Below are 25,462 nucleotides of genomic sequence, written 5' to 3' on the forward strand. Positions count from 1 at the left end.
GGACCGAGGTAAGTTCAAACTAAGGTACTTCGAACTTCAGCTACGTTCTTCACATAGCTGAAGTTGCGTACCTTAGTTCGAATTGGGGGGGGGTTAGTGTAGACCTGCCCTTAGAGACTAACAAATTTATTTGAGAATAAGCTTTTGTGGGCTACAGCCCACTTCATCAGATGCATAGAATGGAACATCTAGTAAGAAGCGCGCGCTCTCTCTCTCTCTCTCTCTCTCTCTCTCTCTATATATATATATATATATATATATATATATATACTCACACATACAGAGAACATGAAAAGGTGGGAGTAGCCATACCAACTCTAAAAGAGTAATTAATTAAGATGAGCTATTATCAGCAGGAGAAAAGAAACTTTTGTAGTGATAATCAAGATGCCCCATTTCGGACAGTTGACAAGAAGGTGTGAGAATACTTAACATGGGGAAATAGATTCAGTTTGTGTAATGACTCAGCCACTCCCAGTCTCTATTCAAGCCCAAGTTAATGGTATCTAGTTTGCAAATTAATTCCAGTTCAGCAGTTTCTCATTGTTACTTTTGTTTGTTTTATTTCTATTCCGTCAAACTCATCAATGCGTGAAATAGAAATGAAAAGTAAAAGAGATAAGTGTTCTAAAAAACCAAGACTAAGATATACGGAGAAGACTTTAAAAATATAAGAAACCAGAAAAGAAAAAAATTGGCTATGATTCAGCAAAGAAATGAAACACATGCTTTAATTTTAAATGTAGGTGCCACTGACTTTGTTGAGATTGAAAGTCAAGTACATCCTTTAAGGGTGGTGTTGTCTGATTGAATCCCTTCCCCTTTCCTTTGTCTGTATATTGTATATGTAGGTTGTAAGTTATTCAGAGCAAAGACCTGTCTTCCCAGGTTTGTAGTTCCTAACACTTTTGGGCATTATAAAAATAACTGTGAAACCTGGCATGGGCCTGAATGGATTTTTCTGCAGTGTCTCCATCACCTGAACTGTTAAAGAAACAAAATTACCAGTTTGTAATGGTACCAGCCATTTGCAAACATGGCAATGATTTTGTAGAAAATTGTTTTAGAGTGATTGTCCAATGTGATGAATCAACTGGACAGGACAAGGGAAGAGTTTATTCAAAGCTTTATTCATTATTGAATGAGAGATGAAAGTAAGAGCAGAATTGCCTTTGTTTCTTTGAATCAGAGGACTATGACAGTGACAACTAATAAGAAAGCAAGCAAACAGGGCAGAGATGAACTTTTATCTCCATCTTCACAGATGAGCTAGGAAAAATGAGAAAAATGAGTTAATTACAGTGGTAAACAAGAACGTGGCTTTCTATTTTTGGTAGTGATAAATCACTTTAAATGAGCCACATTAAATCTGAACATCAAGGTATATCTGTTTGCAAACCTTTGTGAGGAAGGATTTTCTTTTAGGGATATTTGCCTTTTGGTATTTGATGGCATCACATACCCTCAGTTCATTTATATGGATAAACAGGAATGCCAAAACAGCCCCTGTTGCAAGTTACAGCAACCTCAGGGAGGTTTCCAGGGAGCCACTCTGCTGCAGGAGTTTGCCAGAGTGCAGCACATTCCAACTCTGTGTCCAACATATCCTTCATCTGCCTTTATACCAGTCTTTGCTCTACATCTGTTCAGAATGCCCAACAAGACACTCTTCAGGCAGCTTTCTAGTTCCCCTTGTGCTGTCGTAGCATCGTGTGCATTAGCACATTAAAGTAGTGAATGTCTGTTCTGTACTTTCAACAAAGTGCTATTAAAATGCTAAGTTAATCGATGATGATGATTATTATGCAGTGACACAAGGGGGATTTATAAGGGGCTAAGGGGCTGGCCCTTACACACTATGAATCAATGGAATCTACAGTTACACTAGCTAAGCTAAAAATTATAAAGGCTTTCAATTCTTATGCTGCACAGAATAAACCTGGAACAAGAAGTCCCACCTCCATGATACAGGGGCCTTGTAGTTGCACCAGTTTAACTTAAATCATTTTTCTACTCAATTTAGTTAAAGTGGTGCAAAACACTGTGTGGACACTCTTAATTTGGGTCTGAGTAGCTTACTTCAGCTTATTTTCCCTGCCCCTAATCATTTTGAGCTAAATTGACGTAAGCCAGGTGTCTATCCATTTAAAGAGTGTCCACACTGCCTTTAGTTCAACTGATGCAACATTGGATCTAGACTGGACTTAGTGTTCCACAGCTGGCCAGGTGCATTATGGGGAGTTTCTTTGAGGCATCTACCATAGGTCACTGTAGGAGACTAGATAGTGGAGCCTCACTTGCTGTGAATTGTCACAGCTCCACTGACTTCAATAGAGCTAGGGCAGTGTACAGCAGCTGAGAATCTGCTCCTTAGTCTTTTCCACCATGGTAATTCATAAGTTCCAAAGCACACTTCATGGAAATTTGGACTAGACAGTCTCACTATTAAAATGCCGTTATTCCTTTATGTAATGCAGAACACATTTCCCCTGAGGTTACCTGCGATGGTTTATAGTGCCAATTGAGCCTGACTTTCTGCTATCAGTTTTGGACCCTAGGAGAAAAAAAGACAAAGATTTATAGGTGTGAGAATCCTGGAAGAGAATGTATATTTGGACAGACAATATAAGCATCCTAGCTTTAGGAGCATTTCCTGTCATTTAGAAACATGCAGTCGTACATTCTGTATATACATAAAGTTGCAACGTATCTCTTCAAGAAATTTCACACAATTCCCATATTCACTTGGATCAACTCTGAAATACTTCAGTAGAACCCAAAAGGAAAAGAAAATCTCACTGTATTTAAATTAAGTCACAGTTAAGGCTGCTACTCTTGGACTGAGATTTTTATGGAAAGATGCTGCAGTTGTTAGAAAAGTATTTAAGGTACAGTTTCACTCTGAAAAGGGACTATAAACAGCGGTCCCTTCTACCTCTATAGAGCTGCTTGTTGTGTGGATTCAGAGTCTCAAATTCTTCCTTTTATTGACAGAAATGACCGTTTACTGCATTTTACCCCTTAGAGCCTTGCGGAGCAGCTACAGCTTCGGGGGAGAGAGTTGGATTCCATTCTGGCTCAAGCAGTGGAAAGGGGATTGGTAACTAAATTCCAACTAAGGAATAGCCAACAAAAGGGGAGAGCGCTAAGAAAAAGATGAACAGAAATAGGGTTGGGCAGGAGAGAGAAGCAAAAGGAGGCAGTTGTGTGATTTAACAGTGAAATGAATCTAAACCAATATGGAAAAGAATGGGGATACAGGGAGAGGAATGGAGCTAGGTGAAAGAAATTGAGAAATTCAGTCACTAAAAATCTAGGAAACAACTGCTTTCATCTAACGTTGAGACTATACCACTCCTCCCTTGCAAAGAGCTGGTCTTGAGGAGAGAAATTTAAATTAGAAATTACACCTCAGGAGAAACTGTTAGATTAGATTTGAGAACCTGTCCTCAGGCCTACATCAGTGAAGTGTCCTACAGGTCTTCAGCCCCTTGACGCTGTTAATACAGGGTGTGTTCTATAGGTGTAAACTTCTGAACATGAGCAAAAGGTTAATACTAGATGTATCTTAGGCAAACTTACATTCTTTGGCATTCTGGAGTTTATATATTTAGATGCAGGCAATATGGTTCCTTCTTTAAAAACCTAAATGGAACCATTCTGGGTAGTTGTAGTAGATTTTTAAAATACAGATAGGCACACCTCCCAGGCCTGCCTTCCTTTTTGATTAAAGATGCATGGGAAAAAAAGGAAGCTACCTCTTCTCCAAAGCATGCCTCATGGTCTTCTGCTTTGCAGCACTTTTCTCTCATGCCAAGAAAAGATGTAATGATGGACTTCAGTTGTTCATCTGTAATGGTGGGCTTATATTTGACGAGCCTGATGAGCAGTCTGAAAGGAGAACAAATCACAGCAATGTCTACTTAGCTTAAAGATATATAGCACATGAATTGCCAAAGAGCTTCTATGCCCTCAAATCTACAAATCCTTATTTCAAAGTTACATTATCATCTCCTTTCCTTTGTGTAGTTTCACTGGGCCTGGTCACTGCACCATGGACGAACGGGCAGGTAGGTGGACATCTCTGCACCATTCCTCAGTACAGAGTAGTAACCTTTGCTTGTAAGGTTGAGTGGCCCTTGTATGCAATTGTGCAAATGTTTTTGTAGCCACGCGTAACTTTGGCGACTCCAAGGAAGAGAAGGGCCCCTCCCCGCACCAGGACCTCAGAGCTCTGCCTGTTTGAACGTATGACATGAATAGTTGGGGGGGAGGGCAGACCAGCAGCTTGACTGACATGCTAGTCCACTAGCTACAAGCCCCAGATGGCGCCCATATGGGTGGCATGGTTCATATGCGTGCACTGTCCCCACACAAACACAGCTCTCGGGGAAGAAAGTTAGTTGCCAAGGTGTCCATTTCCAGCAACAGGAGGAGATGCAGCTCCTGAGTTGCTCTCTGTGGGAAGAAGAGAGAGCACACTAAGACCCCAGGTCTCATTAGTTCTCAGGTGTGTGTCAGAGCCACTGAGAAGAGAGAAATATTTGGGTTCTGCCACTTTTGGGGAGCAGGGGATGGCCCAGTGGTGCTCAGTGGAAGTTGGGAGAGCCAGGTTTAGTTGCCTGTTCTGCTGCTGATTTCCTGTGTGACCTTGGGCAAGTCACTTAGCCTCCAAAATACCATGTGTAGACAATGCCAGATGTTGAGTGGAAGCAAGCCTCTAGCCCAGATCGACAGGGTTAGCAGGGGTCACACTAGCGCTCTATAAATAGCTGTATAGAGAGTGCTTTGAAGTTGCAGCTTGGGCTCTGAAGACTAGGGAAGAGGTAGGCTTCAGAGCCCAAACTCCAGGCCAAGGCACAACTACCAAGCGTTGTCTATACAGCTATGTTTAGAGCAGTAGTGCAAGCCTGGCTGGGAGGCTTGTTCCAAAATGCTGTGTAGACATACCCTCTGTGCCTCAGTCCCCCTGGGGTAAAATGGGAAGAATACTGCTCCACCTCACAGGGGTCTTGGGCTAAAGACCTCAAAGATTCTGAGGGGTTAAAATACTACAGTTACAGGACCACATAAGCACCATAAACAGCCCTATTTATAAAGTTGGTTGTCTTAATGTTAGTGTCCTAAATCCATGTTTTGATAGCTAAATGCCCATTTTAAGAACGTATGCGCTGATTTAGGGGTCCAGATATGAGCATTTAGAGCTCTAACATTTCAAAACTTAGCTAATATTAGGTCGCTCCGTTTTTGAGTGCTCATCTTGAGACATCTTAAAGGGTCTTGATCTTCAGAACAGGCTGAACCCCCTTCTTCTGAAAAAAAAATCAGACCTCTTTCCGGCCTCTCATGTTAGGCACCCAAAAATAAAATTATGGTCAGCTTTAAAATTTTATACCTCAGGGATAAAATTTTCAGTAGCACCTACGTGAGTTAGGAGCCTGAATCCCACTGGTTTTACCCGTGGGGCTTAAATAGCAACGTAGACACCTACGTTTGAAAATTGGTTGCTTACAATGAAAGGCGGACAGGGAAACGAAGACCAAACCAAAAAACTGAACAAAACTTCAGGAAGCAAGGGTGGGAATATGGAGAATTGGTGAGGAGAAGCATTAAGTAAATATTTCCGGAAGAACGAGTTTTTAGCAAGGGATGTGAAGGAGGAAGAGGAAACAGTAGGTGCTAGAGAGAAAGCTGGGTAGACAAGAAGCGGGTGAAGAGTAGCTGGATGGTGGGACAAACAGAATAAACAGGCATATCTTACTCCTGCTTCTTTTTCTGTAGCACTGTCTCTTGAGTTGCACACAAGTCTTCATGGAAGGTGAACAGATCAGGAGTCAATGGTATGGGCACATACTTCTCATCAATTTCCAACTTGCTAAAGCACGGCCTTCTGAGAGCATAGGAGTTACTACAGCACTTACAGACCTTAGGGTTTATAGTACTGTCATAGTGTCTTCTACATATTTGGCCAAGAACAAGGTCAACCTGTACGGAGAGAGAGAATTGTTTTTTACATTGGTATTTTTAAAAAAAAATAACAGACCCAGGCTATCCTTGGTAATTTCATGAGGGTTTCAACCTTTATAAATAAAAACCTTTATAATTGAAAGCAAAATTCCTTAAAGGGAAGCACCAGCCCACATTCCTACTGAAAGCTGAGTGCCATCAACACAAAATGGGGCCAGATTTTCAAACAGTGGCCTCCATGCATATGCAATTTAATGCGCTGTTGTCTGTGCACACAAATTATGGAATTTACACTGTGACTGACCCAGACCAGTGGGGTATAGGAGTCTGGTAGAGAGCAAATATACTGGTCACTGGATGAGTAGTTTTCTGTTCCCTGAGTGACCAGTGCAGGGGCTGTACTAGAGTAATCAGGAACCTGCTAGAACCAGTTAAGGCAGGCAGGCTAATTAGGACACCTGGAGCCAATTAAGAAGAAGCTGCTAGAATCAATTAAGGCAGGCTAATCAGGGCACCTGGGTTTTAAAAGGAGCTCACTTCAGTTTGTGGCATGAGTATGAGGAGCTGGGAGCAAGAGGTGCAAGGAGCTGAGAGGGTGTGCTGCTGGAGGATTGAGAAGCACAAGCGTTATCAGACACCAGGAGGAAGGTCCTGTGGTGAGAATAAGGAAGGTGGTTGGAGAAGGCCATGGGGAAGTAGCCCAGGGAGTTGGAGCTATCATGCAGCTGTTACAGGAGGCACTATAGATAGCTGCAGTCCACAAAGCCCTGGGCTGGAACCCGGAGTAGAGGGTGGGCCTGGGTTCCCCCCAAACCTCCCAATTGACCTGGACTGTGGGTTCTTCCAGAGGGGAAGGTCTCTGGGCTGTTCCCCAACCCACATGGTGAATCTCTGAGGCAAGAAAATCTGCCAATAAGTGCAGGACCCACCAAGATAGAGGAGGAACTTTGTCACAACATGTGTACTTGATTTGTTTGCACCAACAGGGATTTGCAGGTGTATGTACATGTGATACTGCAAAAAAATGGCATATGCTAAAGTACATGTGCAGGTCAGTCTGTGTCCCTTTCAATAATTTGGCCCATGAGATAGATGTATCAGTGATGGAAGAATGATATAAAGTTAATCATCCTAAGGGAGCAATGTCCTAGCCAGGCCATATCTGTTCACAGCCTGGTTCTGCTCCCAAGATATGCAGGAGACACATGCTATTGCCTGCAATGGGAATGGGATCAGAATTCCAGTATGTGTAACTAATGCCCTGATTCAGCAAAGGACATGCTTCACTGTAGCCTGACGGTTTTCTTTGCAAAACTATAAGCCGGATCCTCAGCTGGTGTGAATCAACATAAATCAATTGACTTCAATGGTGATATGCCTGTTTACACCCCCTCATGATCTGTCCCTACACCTCAAGGCCAAGTCAGTGACCAGTTGTACATTTTGCTCCCTCGTGGGGGTTCTGAGTTAGAGCTTCTCTCTAGACCCTGTGGGCAGTTGGAGATTGGGAGTAGTGGGGAGATCTTCAGGAACAAGTGGGACTGAGATAAGGAAAGAAACATACTCACTTTGCTCTCAGCACAAGGAAATATTTTGTCCTCACTTAGAGGGCAGCACTTGCCGCCAACTGCTGCCATTTGCTTTGTGAAGTGGAGCAGCTCTCTGGATGACAGCTGAGGCATCTTCTTGGTGTAGCGGACAAGGAGCCTGAAAGAACAACCTCTCAATTACAGGTGGTCCAGCAGGTTAGTAATTGATGGGCCAAATCCTCAGCTGGTGTACATCAGCATATCTCTGACTGGAACGCCAACCATTCACACCAGCGGAGGATCTAGTCCAATGTGTTAAAAGCCAATTGCTTTCCATTTACACGGGTGTAAGCAATAAGAATCAAGTCCTTTGTGTTTGCCTACAAATACCACCACTCTACCATTGCCATCAATGGGAGTCGAGGGACCTCATTTGTTCGCAAGACTGAACCCTATGTGACTTTATGGGAGGCTGCAGTAGGGCAGGAGATGGGCTGGAAAAGAACTCCCTTTCTTCATAGACAACGTGATCATTAGCAAGTATGGCAAGACCAATACTATGGAGTGAAAGATGACTAGATTGATGGTCAAGCCAGGTTTGCTGGGACATTTCTCCTGTTCCAAAGGCCTTTTTAAAAGCAAATGTATTGATTTGAGAGGGACCCGACTGAAGGGCAGCATATCCTGTACATCTCTTCAGAGAAGAAGGGCCCAATTCAGAAAGGCAATTAAGATGCCTAATGCTAAGCACACGCGTAATACGAGCGACTTCAGTCAGAGTACTCCTGTGCTTAAAGTTAGTCCTGTGCTTAAGAAGCTTGCTGAATTAGGGCCAAAACTAGCAGCCTTGTGAGCTTGTCCACGCTCCTATGCCCTAATGTTCACCAACCTTGACATGGTGGGACTGTCACCTGGGATTAGGCGGTTGTTCAGTCTATTCAAACTTTGGTCCCTCTCCTGCACAGTTAGGTTTTTTGTTAATACACACGAGTGGGGCATATTACAGCACACACAGAGAACCGGAGCCTATGAGAAAGGGCAAAGCAACTCACTTTGAGCCATACTATGGCTTTTAAGTCAGAGCTCAGGGTTCAGAATTCAGCCAGAGGGCAATTGCACATCTCGGTGATCAGCAAACCTGACCTAATCATACACAGGAGACCAGGCAGTTTAACAAAGTATTTATTATCTTCACACTTCATGAGTTGAAATATGGACCTAATTCATGAGCTAGAATGTTACCTTGACAAAACCTAAAGTTGTTTACACCAGACTGTAGCTCTACTGATGTCAATGGATCCACACTGATTTACACCACCTGAGGATATGGCCCCCCTGTTATTTAAAACTGGTAAACAAGGGTTGGATGCTCATTAGGAAACAAACAATACCCCAAACATACATGTTTTGGAGGAGGTACTCTCCGTGTGCCTTGTAGAAGTCACAGTTTGCCTTTAGCAATTCCTGGCTTTCCTGGACTTGTTTTTTGAGCATTTCTTCCTGAAAAACAGTGTAACTATGTTGTTAAAGCGGTTAGTGTGCAATGCAGAATACTACTGCATCACAATGCAGCTTTGATTATTCACAACTTCCTGTTATCTGACATATCATTATATCTCTGCTGATTGCATTAAAGTTGCCCTCCACTGTCTGAAGCCTCAACTATCTGAATATAACTCGTGCATAGACCATTAGCCCCTACGTCTCTTAAATAACGGAGTTGATGATTATTCAGGCCCACATCCCTATGGGTCGTGGGGGACCCTAACTGCCACGAAGGGGAGCTCCAGGCCGTGCTGACCAATGTTGAGGACAATCAAGCAGGTGCATAGGGATGCTGAGAAGCTCATTGGTTGGAGCCCACAAAGGCCCCAAAGGGCTCAGGGATTTCACAGACCTGAGATCTCCCTTTCTTGGCACCTCTCTCTCTCTCTCTCTCTCTCTACCCATGTGAAGATCACAGATAGGGCAGCACAGCAGTACTAGCTCCTTACGAGCCATCTGCATGGAGGTGCAAGGAAGGGGCAGAGGGATCAGTGATGTGGGACTTAGAATGCGCCCCTTAAAAACAAGTGTTTGTATGTGGAGAGAGGGCTCTGCTGCTGTCCTCCCCTACTTCCTGTTTTCCAAGAGAGGGGCTTACTTGTCCCGAATGGGCAGGAGTCCCTCCCAGCTACCAGCTCCTGTTTGAACAGCTAGCCAACTCTAGGATCAGTGCCCTGGGAGAGCAGAGGAGAGCTTCCAGCTGCCACTGAATAAGCAGATGCTGTCCCCCGCATCTCCCGCACAGGGATGTTCATTCCCCAGCAAAACCCCACATGGTTCAAATAATGGAAGGGGGAGAAGACTCCATTTGCCTTCCTGCAGACTGGAGAGTATAAAGCCTTATTACAACTGCTCTCTCCTTCAAGGAAACCCTGGGGTGCAGTTCCAGACCAGGAGAGTGGAAATGCTTCCACCTCATGCCTCAATCAGCATCGGACGATGACAGTTTGTGAAGGCTGCTCAGGCCTCCCGGTTATTACATGAAGTACAGTGGCACCTACCCCTTTGCCGTAGCACTCGGGAGGGTTACTGGTTTTGCAGCAATTTTCCAGTAATTCCTGGTAGCCTTTACTAACTCTTAAAAGCATGAGATGGGAGAACTCAGGATGTCGTCTTGAGTACTCGTAGACAAATCTGCAACACGTGAACGATGTCAGCATTAGAAATTTGGGCCCTTCAAAGATTCATTAATGTTAAGGCTAGATGGCCCATTACTATAATCTAGCCTGACCCCCTGCAGAACACAGGCCATAGCATTCCACCTGGTGAGGCTAGCCCAGCAACTTGTAACTGAACTGTATAGCGTACATCTGTCTGACCAACTCCTGCTGTCTGACTCATCCAAAGCGCTTATTATAATCAGCTCGGCTTGTTTAAAGCCTAAAGATGATAAGCTTTGATGATAAGATGTTTTTCTTCTCAGGAACCTTTTAGCCTCTATGGTTGAAGTTTTTAGTTTATTTGAAGTTAGAGGCCATTAAAGAAAAACTTGGCCCTATTTTAGCACAGGATTAATGTACAATTTGTATGTGGCCACTGACCACACATGCAGATTTCATTTATTTGCAGGGTTTATGCTAAAGATTAGCTATTTATTTATTTTGGTATGCAGCGTTATTGGTCCTGATCCTGCTAGTGCGGAGCACCTCCTGGTCACGAAGTTAATCTGGCTGTTACTAGAACTGGTTGGGAAATGGATTCTATTTCCCATGAAATATTTAGAAAATGAAGAATTTTCAACATTGGCTAATTTTTTTTGATGAATTGTTCAAAATTTCGTCAAAAATTAAAATAACAAACATCTTGGATTTTGAAATCCCCAACAATCGCTTTTCAGGGTGGGTTTTTTTGTTTGTTTTTTTTTGAGGGGGGGAGAGTATGAAAAACTGAAATGTTGTGGAAAATGCAAAAAGGTATTTTTCATCAAATCTTTTTGTAAAAAAAAAAAAAATTCGTCCCGCTCTAACTACAAGACATTTTTAAAATGCATAGCTTAGCTTTAGCCATTTACATCACATCCAGGGCCGGCTCCAGGCACCAGCTAAGGAAGCAGGTGCTTGGGGCGGCCAATAGAAAGGGGTGGCACTCCGTCCGCTATTGGGGCGGAATGTCCAGGTCTTCAGCGGGAATTCGGTGTCGGGTCCCTCAGTCCCTCTCTTCCTCTTTGAGCTGCTGCTGAAGAGGAAGAGAGGGAGTGAAGAATGGAGAGGCGCAATTGAGCTGCCGCCGAAGCTTTTGTTTTTTTTTTTCCCGCCGCTTGGGGCGGCAGAAAACCTGGAGCCGGTCCTGATCACATCTAAATGCTAGCGAACTTCTTTTCAACAAGAAACCTTAGATATGGTGTCATTCAGGTGAGGTAAGCGGCTGATACTAACCCAGAAGATGTTGACTTTCACATTCATAAACAAAAGCATTGTATTTCAAACAGCTTCTGGGTGTACATCTGGGATGTGATCATGATTCCATTAAAGCCAATGGAAACTTTTGCTATTGATTGCAATGGGAATAGAATCAGAGCCAGAATCGGACTAAAGCAGACATGTTTAGATAAAGATCTGGGTTTAGTTTAGACAAGTTTATGGCTGAACCAGGGCTAACATTGGAATCTGGGATTGGAATGGACAGCACTGGAAATCTAAGATTTTCACCCTGTTCTTGGTCATGATCAACCAACCCAAATAGCGGAAAACTTATGAAGTCAGAAGTTCCACATTTGCTCCCATCCCATTCTCAAATTCAGCAGCATTGAAGGTTGTTTTTTTCCCCTTTCTCTATTAAAAAACAACAACAACAATGGAACTAGCAGTATTCAGGTAAACCTCAGTAAAACCAAATAGCTCTGTGTTTATACTTGTGCTAACGTTTTTAAATATTCCATTAAGCCCCTTTCAGAGCCAAAAATAACACAGTATTTCAGTTACTACATGATGGAATTATAGAACTAGGAGAAGAGCAGATCTTTCATTGTTTTAGTCACGTAAAAGGCTTACAAATGCATTAATAAAAACCCATGATAAATGTAAAGGCAAATACAAATAAAGGCCAATATTTGAAATAAAAACCTCTTGAAAATTAGGCATACTATTTTTTTGTTTGTTTTCAATAAACCGACTCAGTGCCTAAACCAGACTTAACAGGTCAATATATGCGCTTCTACACTGACTGCATTCCCACATACAGACTTAGTTCACAAGTTGGAGTTTTGCAAGCAAAGCTTTGCCTTCTAAATTGGAATGCTGGGCCTGCAACCCTTAAATGACAGAGATACACCAGAGTAGATTGAGAGCTGCATTACCGAGCCAGGAAGGCATCTTGTTCCTTGGCAAAGTGCTCACACACATCTTTGTCTTCTATGAACTCTCTGACTTTGGGAGACAAGTCTGCAGGTTTGTCATCATTTTCCAAGTTAACTATGCATTCACTTCGTTCCGTCTCTTGCTTTTCACAGCAGTCGCTGAGTTTAGTTGATACAGTATCTTTGTGGGCACAGACATAAGTTGACAGCTCTACCTGTAAAGAAATTAAAAAAGACTGGTACTTATGTCTGGTTTTTCTCATTGTTTTGCAGTTGGAAACCCCACCTTCAATTATGATTTTTAATACAGTAGAGCTTAGAGAAATCCCTAGCTGAGCTAAGGCCCCATTAATATCTACCTCATAGCTGTTAGTATTTTTCATCTGTACAGCTCAAGGTGTTTTTTGTGGAGGGCATGGGAGTTGTTTTACAAAGGTCAAATCAGTATCCTCATTTTACAGATGGAGAAACAGAAACACAGAGAGGTGAAGTGAATTGCCCAAGGGCAGACAGTGAGCCAGCAGCAGAAGTGGGACTAGAACCCTAGTCTTAGGCCACTGCTTTATTCACTAGGCAACACTGCCTCCCATTGTACTAAGCACTGTACATACCCATAGTAAGAGACAGTCTCAACCCTGAAACTCTTAAATCTAAATAGGCAAGACAGACAAAAAGTGGGAGAAAGAATAGCAACATGCAAGTAGAAGATGCCTTGAAGTTATTTAGGTGCCTAACTTCCATGGGATTTAGACACCTAACTACCTTTGAAGATGTGAGACAGAGTGATTAAGTGATTTGCCCAAGGTTACACAAGAAGTCTGTGGCAGAGCCAGGAACTGAACGCAGTTTTCCTGAATCCCAGTCTAGTGCCTTAGCCACAAACTCATCCTTGTGCCTTATGCTTTCTGCCTATTTCACTGCAAACAGAGTCACATGGGATAATTTAGCAGGATGAACAATTCTCATCTATGTATCAATCTTTCAGGCTTTAAATGCCTAATTTGGAGAGCAATGAACAGATGCATAAAAGATCAGCAAAAAGGAACAAAACTAGAAGGAAGAAAACCCACTATGAAACCTACTTTTTTTTTTTTAAACATAGAAGTGGTAAATAAGTTATTCTTTTACCCTCTCGTGTATACAATCCATCATGTCACCATGACAACACTCCGTGTGCATGTGAACAGTATCCGTTGCAAGTTTGGTAGCAGTAGCAAAATCAATCTTTGGAAATTTTTGGCTGATTTGAACAAGTTTCCTAGAAAGAATAAAGACAAGTATTGTTTAAAACTTAGAATGCACTAATATGATCTCTAGCAGTGGCCTGCCTCTGCTGCACTGAAATTAATGATAAAAACTGCAATTGAATTAAGTGGTAAGGAAATTTGGTCCCCAACTCCCACTGAACTTCAATAAGAGCTGGTCACTTAATTCCCTTAGGATTCACGTTAGTGAATCAGGCCTATAACTGGTACAGAACTATCACAGAAACACTCCAGTGGCTATTTAGAACTAGTTGGGCTGCATTTTTAAGTTAGACCAGCAGCCACCAAAGATCTGGGCTGGTGTAAAAGAGAGCAGAACTTGGCCATTATTTTAAAGCTGGCTTCCCCCTAAAAGTTAAGGTTTTAAGAAAATTATGCTACACTTACATGTGGAGTTGCATGCCTAATTTGCATTCCCGATTACACATCCCGCAGGCCATCTGCATGTAAAAGTTGGGGTGGTTGCATGCCTTGAATCATAGTAACTGTGTGTTCAGGTGTGCACGTGTTTTTGTGCAGACATTTAGCTGCACATAAAGTTTTCTGCAAATCTGACCTGTAAGTTCTGTTATAAAATGGACTCCAATTAGAGTATACTTATTGCTCAGATGGCAAAGCAGTAACACTGAGTCCCTGCGCTTTACACATATCTGCATCCATCAATGTGCACAAAAATGATTTACTGTGATCTAAGTAATTTAAGTGGGGCCTGCAACCACTAAAGCTCTGTGGACTTTCATTTTATGGCAATCCCCTTCCTTTCTCTTTGGTAATCCCTAAAGTTGCCCATGGCTGCTGGTAAGAAAAGGGGATGGCAAGATATAGTACTATCTGAGAGGATAATGTTTTCCCCTGCGTGCAGATGGGAGTTAGGGGCTTTAAATAATTCTGCAAAAAAACACTTAGAGCTTAGGTTCATCCCTTCAACCATCCTTGTACACAGTGACAGGAAAGTCCACAAGGAGGGTAGGTGTGGAGATGCAGGGTGACTCCACTGATGGGCCTTGAGCCAGCCAACACAGTCACATCAGCACTGGCTGGGGAGAGGGGAAGATTAGTATTATATTAGCAGGATGCACCTGTTTATTACATCCCCTATGCAGCCTACAGCTTTAGAGCTTCATTCCACTGGCAACTGTGGTGTGATGGGGTGTACCAGGCCCCCTGTTGGAGGCCTCACAGTCCTACCACACCCTGCCCCAGAAAAGGAGCAATAAAGGTGGGTCCTCCAGGCCTGCCTAGAAAGGCTGCAGGGAAGCAGCCAATCAGAGCTTAGCAGGCTGAGAAAAAAGGAGCTGCAGGGGCGGAGCCACTCATTTCCCTGGTGGGGACCAGAGAAGCAAGGATGGTGCTTGTTGCTGGAGCTCAAGGAAGAATCAGACGATGGGTTTGGTGATGTTGGCATTCCATGAAGAAGAATTTCAGCCCTGAGGTAAGGGTGAAGGTGAAGGGGCTATGTGGGAAGTGGCCCAGGGAATAGCAGCAGCAGTAACTATTACAGGAAGCAGCACATGGCTGCTATTTATAGGCTCCTTGGGTTGGGACCCAGAGTAGTGAGCGGGGCTGGGTTCCCCCCCACTGGCAGAGTGGCCTAAGTGCCAAGAAGGGGATAAGGCTTGTTTAGAGGCCCAAGTGAAGGGCAGGACTGAAAGAGCCTCCAGAGAGGAAGCCCTAGGGCACTGCTCTATACCAGGGCAGACGTGCCCTTAAAGTTAGCCCAGAAAGGGCAGAGGACTGAGCCCAGAGACCGGGATAAAGACATTACCGATTGCCCAGAGATGGGGCTGAAGACCTTGGAGAGGGCCAACCATTTGTTGGCCTTCGTTACCTCAGAAGGGGTTTGTGAGTTCAATGCATATTAACTGTGTGACTTAGCCCGAAGGTTGAGCCACTGAAGACCTACCTGACGAGGGCAACAGCCCACAGGGGCACCGTGAAAAGAGAGAGAGTGTGAGTGCAGGTCTGCACCTGCTGACAGGAGGCGCTCATGAGAGGCTCCTATCATAGAAGGTAAGTTTAAAATTATAGAGCTGTGTCTCCTCCACTTCCTAGAAAGGACCGTAGTGTGTTGGGGGAGGGAGCCACTTCTGGGTTACATTCATTCAAGCTCTGATGCTATTGTAAATGCACATCCTCTGAGTGCTTCTCGGTTCTGCCTCCATCACCAGGCTGCACAACACTACATGGTGTCTTACAGGGGAATCCTCCCTGAAGCACATCCATCCTCACTGGCACAGGCAGAACCCCCTTGCACCAGCTCTAGCCAGCCAAAAAATACCCTGGTGCTTAACCATCCTTATCTCTGTCTCCTCCAGAGACAGCTTGAGAGTGGTTGCCAAGGAGAAGAGCTACAGTCTGGAGGCCTGATATTTTTTTTTAAAACATCTCAGGGCCTTGTCTTGTGTTCTTTGCACACCTCTTTCACAGGTACTTCAGTTCACTTTGTCTTCTAAAGACAAGCAGTAGGCTTCTGGCAGGTGTACCGGGAGGGGGGGAGGGCCTTTTTTCTAAGTAACCAAAATGTTGTACATTGAATAAACAAGCTACAGACTTACAGAGCCTTTAAGGCTCTTTCTCCAAACTTCTTCAGGATCTCACATGTTTGTTCCTCTACCAAGCCACTTTCTCTCACTGATTTCATCGCAGATGGTGCCTGTTATAAAGATGAGGTCAACCATTTAAAAAAAACATAACGTACTGGTCAAATGAATTAAGAAAACAGAATCAGAAATAGAGAATTTTAGCAGAAACACAAAAGAGTTTTTTCCTGCTTAGCTATAAAGTGTTCACCAAAGCAAAAGGAAGCTGGATCACGTAGTTTTAATTTAGGGTTACCATTCGTCTGGATTCCCCCGGATATATCCGGCTTTTTGAGCTAAAAATAGTGTCCGGGAGGAATTTGTAAATGTCCGGACTTCACACACACACCCCGCCCCCACAGAGCGCGCACGGCTAACAGGGCAGCCGGCCTGATGGTGCCACTTACATGGGGCTCCGACAGCCAGAGAGAGCGCGTCCTCCGCCTCCCCTGCAGCAGAGATCACTCCCTCCCTCCCTCCCTGCATTCGCCTCCGGCAGTCTGGAGCTCCTCCCCCACTGCTGCCCAGCGTGCCGGGACGGGACGAACGGCTCAGGCCGTTCCTGAGCAAGTTCACAGAGACGTTAGGCGAAGGCCAACAACAAGGGAGCCAGGGGATCGGAGAAGGGGCAGGGAGGTTCTGGAGGGGGCAGTCAAGAGACTGGGGGGGGGCTTTCTGGTGGGGGGTGTGGATAAGGTTTTGGGCAGTCAGGGTACAGGTAGGGGGTAGGGTCCTGGGGGGCAGTTGCGGGGGGGTCTTAGGAGGGGGCAGTTAGGGGACAAGGAACAGGGAGGCTTAGGTAGGGGGTGGGGTGCTGGAGGGCAGTTAGGAGCAGGGGTCCCAGGAGGGGGCAGTCAGGGGACAAGGAGCGGGGGGAGGATTAGGGGTTCTGAGGGGGGGGAGGGGCAGGGGCGGGGCTAGGGCAGGATGGGGGCAGGGCTCCTCCCGTCCTCTTTTTTGCTTGCTGAAATATGGTAACCCTATTTAATTCATGTGGCTGGATCACCAGCCTCTTATTTCGTTAGAGTTTTGTGAAATCCTGCCCATTAGAAACCCTTTTATTAAACACTACTGTGTTTTTTAAACTGGGCAGTTATGGATAATCTGCTCTGACTATCTACAGTACATATGCCTCCTTCTTAAGAGCTTCATTTTGCAAAGTGCTGAGAGCCTCTTAAAGTACTCAACTACACTATACTGCTGCCAAAGATGTTAGCGGAAGGTGAAGGTTCTCAGTACCACGCAGTATCAGGCCCCAAGCCAGTCTAATGCAGCTATTCTAATAATACAGTTAGCATTCTCCCATCCTATTGCACCAATATCTGATAAAATAAGTACAGCTACCTGAGATTCAATAGTGAGAAGGGTTACATCAGTACAACACAGACAGGCAGACATAAAGAGAGAAGATCGGATACTTTGTTCATTTAGAATAACAGGAAAGAGGAATTTTAATAATAGAATGTTGACTGAGATTTTCAAACACTCTGGGTGACGTACAAGGCCGGCTCTGGCTTTTTTGCCGCCCCAGGCAAAAAAGCCTCCAGCCGCCGCCCCCTGCGCGGCAGGGGCGGGCGCCGGGAGGGAGGGCGGCCGGAGCCCCGGGGGGAGGGCGGCCGGAGCCCCGGTTGGGGCTCCGCTCTCCCCGGTGGCCGGAGCGCCGGGGGGAAGGCGGCGTGCCCCGGCCGTGGCCCCGCTCTCCCCGGTGGCCGGAGCGCCGCACCACACTGCCCCCCTCCAGGTGCCGCCCCAAGCACAGGCTTGGTGGGCTGGTGCCTGGAGCCGGCCCTGGTGACGTAGATACAGATGTTCCATTAATGTTAGGGGAAGTTATGTGTCTAAATCCCCTACACTGCTTTGAAAGTCTCAACCACCAATCCTAAAACGGTGTCCTCTCTTTGAAAATAAACTTTTTGTTATTACCTTGAAGGCAGTGGGAGCTGCCAGTGCTCACTACCTCTGAAAATCAGACCATTTTTCTTAAGAGTCAAAGGCCCCAATTCAGGAAAGCACATGCTTAAGTCCTGTCCTGAATGGAAGTGATTGCTGGAAGCGGGGCCTAAATAAGGGTTTAGGTGACTAAAATGGAAAAAGCTGACCTTCAGCTCTGCTTCAAGCATTTCTCTAGCTATAGGAGACCACTAATCAAAACCTGAAGTAAATGTACATATTAAAACAAAATACCTTTTCATTGAAGCATGCATTCTTGTCATCAGCTTTGCAGCAGACTTTCATCAACTCCTCATAATGACCAGCACCGCTAAGAATTGTTGGGGAATACAGGAAAGGATGCCTCCTGGCAAGCTCATAGATGTATCTAAAATGGAAAGGTGCCTTGAATTAACTTTGCGCGTAAGCTCCCAGGGCAGAGTCCAGATGGTTTGGATGGGTTGTAAAGTGTCATATGCACTTATGCTGCTCTATAATTAATATACAGCAAAGCCTGTTATACCAGTCAATGCTATTTTCCCGCCATTATAGCTGGGAACAGTATAATGCAATGGGATTTAACATAAGGGAATTCTGTTGCAAAGGGGTGCTAAGATTTTACTAGAATTTAAGGGCTCAATCCTGCACGGTGCTGAGTGCTCTAGGCCAGATCCAGCAACACATTTAAGCACATGCTTAACTTGAAGCACCTATGACCTCAAGGGAACTTCTCATATGCTTAAAGTTCAGCCCAGATGCGTTGCTTAATCAAACCAGTGTGGTTGGCGCCTTGCAGGACCGAGTGCCATGAAAGATGACCACAGTTAGCAGGTCCTAGAACAGGGTTCATAATAGAACAGTAATTCATGTTTGTTCTGGGGTACAATGGCCCTTTTGGAGCAAAGGGGGGCAGAAGACCCCATTCTGGGGAGTTGAAAGGTACAAAGGTCTTGAATGGGATAATGGGGGGGGGGGGGGCAGAAGCTGAGATGCCAGTTAGTTACCTGCCAGCACCTGAGGGGAAAAAAGTGAGTGCCAGGCTTAAGTAATGATAAAGCCACCTGGGGAAAGAGCTGAATGGAGGTTCTTATAAGGGAAGGAAACTCAGGGGTGCAAAGGAACCTGCTGGGAAAATCCAAGCAGGAAGAGTATGAGGAAAGCTCTTTAAGCAGGTTGGCTGGGGGAGACCCTGACTAAGCAGGGGAGAGAAGTAAGGGGAATTGGAGAGAGTGGGTAGGAAGGGGCCCAGAGAAGTTGCAGTACAGGTGAAGGAGCAGACTAGCTGTTCAGTACAGGGTCCCTGGACCAGAACCCAGACTAGATGGTGGGATTAGGTTCCCCTACTGGCCCCAGGAAAGGGGGCATACAAGCCCCTTGCAAGGATTATTGAGTGGGGAGGCTGCGGGCTGAGCCATAAAGACATGCTGAGGACTAGCCTCAGATAAGGCAGAAAGATTTTTTTTCCCCCTGTTAAGATGTTTCTGGGACTGCTAGTAGGGTTGCCAACCCTCCTGGCTTTGCTGGGAGTCTCCCAGAATCCGGCTCTATTTCCCGGAGGCTACTGAAGCAAACCGGGAGATTTGAGGCAGGGGGTTCCGCACACTGCCCCTGCCCCAAGCACCAACTCTGCAGCTCCTATTGGCCAGGAACTATGGCCTATGGGAACTGTAGGGGTGGTGCGTGCAGGCTGCAGGAGCGGCTATCAGAGTGATGTGCCAGTCACTTTCGAGAGCCACCCAAGGTAAGCACTGCCCGGCTGGAGCTTGCACCCCTCACCCCGTCCTGCACCCCAACCCCTTGCCCCAGCCTGGTGAAAGTGAGTGAGGGTGGGGGAGAGCAAGCAATGAAGGGAGGGGAGGTGGAGGGAGCAGGCGATGGGGCCTCGGGGCAGCGGGCGGGGCAATGGTGTTTGTGCGATTAGACAGTTGGCAACCCTCACTTCTAGTTTGGACAAATGTGACTCCAGAAAGGTTGGACTTAAGATGGTGACTCAGCTAGAGGGCCAAGTTACTGGCAGAGAAATTGTGGCAGTGCAGGTAGCCCCAGAGAGAGAGGAGCTGTGGCATGCCCACCCACAAGGAGGCGCCTATCAGTAAGTTTACAGAGCTGAGAACCACGGCATGTAACTCATTTGATTCTAATATAAAATTAGTTTACTTACAAGCCCAGAAGTGCTACTCGATCCTCTTGGTACTGTTTGCATCCCTGTTCAGCGTCTGGTTTTTCAAAAGGAGGAATGAATCCTGGTGTAGAATTTTTATGGGATAGAAAACATTCATTTCTTTCAGGGTCAGTTTTAGCACAGCAGGCAGCTAACCCATATTTCTCAGGAAGGCCTTGCTCGTGGCAGATTTCATCCAGGAAAATGGTAGTCTGTGGAAAGAAGAAACATTTCTGTTTGTCTGTAGTTGCACTGTCTTTCCTCTTGTGGAAAGACCATTTAAGACCACAAACTATTGACAGAGCCATGACTCTCACAAACTGATTCCCCCCCCCTTTTTTTATTCCTTTTTACTTTGACTGCAATGGGAATTGGATTGGGCCCTAAACTTGAAGGCCAGGATTTATCAAAATTGGTGCCTAACTTTAGGCTCCTAAATCCATGTTTAGGCAACTAAACAAGTGGGATGATTTTCAAACATAATGAGCACCCAGCGGCTCCCACTGAGGTTCAGATAATCTTCAAATCTTTACCCAAACCAAGATGGTTTGTCCACCTCCATATTGTAATATCAAGTATGACAAGACACAAAGCCATGTTGGTTTGTGCGTCTCTGATTAGAATTGAAACTGTGTGATGAAAAGTATCCTCCTCCCGACTTACAAAATAAGTTCAAGCAGCAAAATTCAGATCCAGATCTGAAGCTCCCCACAGAGCGGGGTTGCTCGGATCCAGGGTTTTGGTTCAACCCATTCTAACAAATAGGAGGCATGTGCACAAATCTAATCTAGATTTGGATACTGAAACAAAATTTCAAGGATATTTGGATGCAACATTTTTGTTCAGACCCCATCTCTGACAGAAAGTGAGACTGCTATGAGTTAATTGCTAAAAACAAATTAAGGCTCCTTCCTTGCTGCTAATGAGTGGCACCGGCTGCTACTGAATTGACCTTAGATAGCAAATTTCTGTCTAAGCAGACTTTTTTTTTAAAAAAGATACAGACCAGGATTTTTCAAAAGTGACTAATGATTTTGGAGGACTTCAGTTTTTCAGTGCCTTACTTGAGATTCCCTAAAGTGAGTCTTATTTTCAGAAAGTGCTGAGCACTCATCCTCTGAAAATCAAGTTCCTTTGAGACACCTCAAGTTGGACATCCAAAATTGAAGCCCCTGAAATCACTAGTCACTTTTGAAAATCTTGGTCATGATAGCAATACAATCATGTTGTCTTGGCCACAATAATAATACTATCTTTGCTTACCAGCGGCTTCAGACATGTTGGGTCTTCCTTGCTGGCGACACATTTTTGTGCAAGGTCTGTGACATCTTTTACCATTTTAGATGCTTCTTCATAAGTGATTTCCTGCACATTCTGAGCAAATATGGCAAGGACACTGCAACAAGATAATACTGTTACATAGATACCTAGCTACCAAAAAGCAAAATGGATTTCTTTAAGCTGTGTGGGTGCTACATCTGATCCAGAGGTCATAGACTTCCTCATAGGAGCTGGTTGTATTGGCAGGGCTGGAGGACAGGTCTAACATAGAACCTGAGATGCAACCAAAGACAATTTTTCCTGACCTACTGAACCATGGTGGTAAAGTCAGTGTGGAATCAGACTTATATTCATGTTTTTGCATTGTGTAGTGATAAAATATGATGAAGATCCATCTCAAACCTACAGGAGAATGGCCAAAGAAGCTCAATGCTGAACCATTTGCTAAATGCTGAACTGAAGGCAGTTTAAATGAATTTGCCTTTCTGTAGCCATGGGAGAGCTAATGCATTGCAATAGAGATTTCCATTCCCCCATGCGTCCATTATCATGGCAAATCAGTCTCTTAAGTTCATATTAGTTGTATATCATAATTAGTATTTCTCCCTCTGATCATTAGGGTTATTGTATGATACCTTGGTCCTACATTTTGTCTGGTTCCCACTCTCTCCCACCCCCATTCTGAAATGACAATCCTCTGATACAAGAATATAAAATTAGACGTTAGGAGGCAATCAAATTCCACCAAGACGCTTGCAGTTACAGAAAACTGATAGTGTGAAAGACCCTCACATCAGCCTCACCAATGATCCACACTCATTGTTCCCAGGCAAGGCAAAAAACCCTGAGAGCTCTACCAATATATCATGGAGGGATGGGTATGCTTTCTTGACCCCAGATTTGGCTGTCCGCTTAACTCTGAGTAAGAACCATCATAGTTAAGCATCTTAACCCTACTTAACTATGATGATAGCTGATGAACTCTCAAACATGGATCCTGTTTTATGAAAATGCTCTTAAGTTATAAAAATTTTGAAGAGAAGAATTTTCAAAGGTGGGTTTTTTTGTTTTGTTTTGGTTTGGTTTTTTTTTGGTTGGTTGGGTTTATTTTGGTCCCTAAAGCATCAGCTGCATTTCATAAGGAATCTGTCGCTGTAAATAATATCTGCATTGCTTGGGACAAACAAGAGCTTGTCAGAGCTTGAACGTCCCCTGTCCCTATGTTGTGTAGGCAGCAGAGATCCGCATTGCAGAGAGCGGTCTCCAGCTGGCAGTTCTCTTTCCTCCAGGTATTATTGCAGAAAGGCTGAAAAAGTCAAGGGACTACAGTAAGGGCAGGGAAGAAATATTGGCAGGATTTTGCACAGTTGGCATGGATGTCCAGGCCATCTTTGGAAACAATGTAATGTGCCTTCCCAAAACCTTATTCTTGTTGAACGTGACAAAATCTAACTTCCCTGTAGTTTTGATCTTGGCTTGTCTCTAGCTGCCGTGTTTCCTACTAGCCAGAAACAGTCTTTTCTTTTAAAACTCTAGTTACTTCAAACAGCAATGATCAAAGGATCTCCTGGAGGTGAGTTTATGAATTGGTGGGGATAATGGGTAGCTAATACTTGGGACTAGATAGTGCTGTTCAGCTCGGCCCTGAGCTGCACCCTCCCAGGAGGCACTGTAATTTATCAACAGCCCTCTGAGTCATAATTTCTCCCATGCTGCTCCTTCTCCAGAGGGACAGCAATCTGCTACTGTGCCCGCTCACTGAAGCACGCCAGCACTTCATTTGGGGGAAGGCTGCAACTAAGGTTCTGCCCATTCTCTGCTTCTCCCCACCCCTACTCCCTTCGTGCTGGCTATACCTGAGGACTGACAGGTGCCCAGGGCCCATTGGCATCTGCATATCCACAGACAAGCTCAGAGCAGTCTGCATAGAGCTGTAAGGGCCTGTTATTGCCCCGCTTCCTCATGGGGGAGCCAAAGGCCAAGTCCTCTAATTTGTCTCACTTTATTTGATGTTTGCTCTGACTTATTTTGTTGCTCCGAAGATCGACTTTTATTCTGCCAATATTTTTAAATGTATTTTTTTCAGTATCTGGCTCATTAGTAGTCTTTCATTTCTGAACTGGATAAAAATACACCGTAAGGATCATTGGCTGCACACTGTCAGCTGGATTGTTATCAGTCACACTTACACGCCTTTAAAATTCTCCTCGTGTAGCTCAGTAAAACAATGGCCAAGGGTGTGTGCTTCGTCTGAAAAAGAAGATAATTTGGTCTTTGAATCACCAAATGTTTCATACATATGTATTTTATGAAGCACTTTCTTGATCTGTAAAGGATAGTTGAATAGTTAGGGTGCTACCCGGACCTAGAGTCACATCTCCGCTCTGTGTCCAATTTCCCATGTGACCTTGGATAGGTCTGTTAGTTTCCCTCTGCTTCTGTTCCCCATCTGGGTAATGGATGGGGACAACAGTGCTTCCCCACCTTACATGGTGGTTATGATGAGAATAAATATGCTAACAATTAAGTGCTCTGATACTTTGGTAATGGTGGGCCGAGTACTTAGTACCTCAGTATCTTAAAACCTTGCTTAGTTATTTAAAGGGATCTTTTATCACTGGCCAGTTTGAGTTAAAATGGGGGATTATGTATTTAAAGTTAATGAGCTAAAATCAGCGCTGCATGAGTGGCTAAAACTCCTTTGAAGTTAATAGAGTTCACCCTCATACAAAATCTAACTATTTGCCCATGAGCATTTGTGGAAACCAGACTTTCAAACAGGAATCTCAAGAATGCCTCATTTTTCTAGGAATCTAAGATTCTTAGTAGGCCCTTTTTTTTTTTTTTTTTTTTTTAGGACCTGCCTCTGCATTCTATAAAGTCAGTAGCTCCCAAGATGAAAGTACAATCAACATGAGTATGATGAAGCTCTGTGTGTTTAAAACCATCCTGCATATTGTACACCTCTAAGTAAATATTATACTGTCCCATATATTACATGGATACTCAAAGCATTAATAAGCCACAAACCGGAGAATGATCACGTGAAATTGGAAAAAGGTGGCACAGAAAACAGCTTCTAGATTTTAAATGTTAAGGTCTAGATTCTGCCACCGTTACTCACTAAAACTAATTGCACTGCTCACAGAATAAGGTACTAATCAATTTAAGTAAGGGTGGCGGAATTGGGCCCTAAATATTCACCCAGTTTGTTCTTCAAAACATATTTTAAAAAACACTAGATAGCACTAATAGTACTAAGACTCTTACTGACAGGGGTATCAAACTGAGCATTACATATAAAGTCCAAATCCTGTTTACCATACTCATGCAAATCTCCCACTAGTTCCCAATGACTTGCGTGAAAAAGGTGAGCATGATTTGGCTTGAAAAGAGACCGTGTACTTGCAGAGTCTGACTTCGAACCTTAAATGTTTTCTAAACCATGTTCACAAATCCAGTAGGTAATCATGGTCATTGTATTTGAAATGTAGTAGCCTATTTTGAGACGTCAGACCCACTGTGTGCTTTTGATCTTGTTCCTGTGAAGTCAGAGCCATTATATAATTGTGATGTACTATTCAGATGTATCAATTATAACTGTTAACTTTTTATATTACTTTTTTGTTTTAGAATGGGCAATGACCATATGAGATCCCCAAATGACCACAACAAGTTGTGTGTGGACGTTATATGAAAGCTTATAGTTAATGTACAAGAAATATTCTTACCTACATGCCGATATCTTCTGGGCAGGGTTTTTGATTCGGTAAAGCTTACCAAGAAAATAAAAGAAATGAATGTTCCCCACTTCATGGTGTCAGATTTGGGGGGGCCTGGAATGTATGTGAAAGGTAGAAAGACAGCAGAAAGGTGTTTCTTTTATACTCTTCTCCAGTAATGTCTGGTTA

The 25,462-nt window shown here is 44.2% G+C and overlaps 1 protein-coding gene across 1 annotated transcript; it reads right to left on the reverse strand.

The window, feature by feature from the left end:
• Positions 1 to 1,111: 1,111 nt before the first annotated feature.
• AFP (alpha-fetoprotein) lies at positions 1,112 to 25,462 on the reverse strand. Its single transcript, XM_024108453.3, has 15 exons — positions 25,283 to 25,462; positions 23,741 to 23,801; positions 21,534 to 21,666; positions 20,271 to 20,482; positions 18,365 to 18,497; positions 16,157 to 16,254; positions 13,465 to 13,594; positions 12,337 to 12,551; positions 10,043 to 10,175; positions 8,899 to 8,996; positions 7,536 to 7,674; positions 5,762 to 5,985; positions 3,759 to 3,891; positions 2,500 to 2,554; positions 1,112 to 1,269 (listed from the first exon to the last, which is right to left on the reverse strand). Exons 1-14 carry the CDS (start codon positions 25,365 to 25,367, stop codon positions 2,510 to 2,512), a joined length of 1,839 nt encoding a protein of 612 aa, XP_023964221.2. The 5' UTR covers positions 25,368 to 25,462; the 3' UTR covers positions 1,112 to 1,269; positions 2,500 to 2,509.

Source organism: Chrysemys picta, chromosome 5 (genome assembly GCF_011386835.1).
Source record: "Chrysemys picta bellii isolate R12L10 chromosome 5, ASM1138683v2, whole genome shotgun sequence".
Taxonomy (NCBI): domain Eukaryota; kingdom Metazoa; phylum Chordata; order Testudines; family Emydidae; genus Chrysemys; species Chrysemys picta.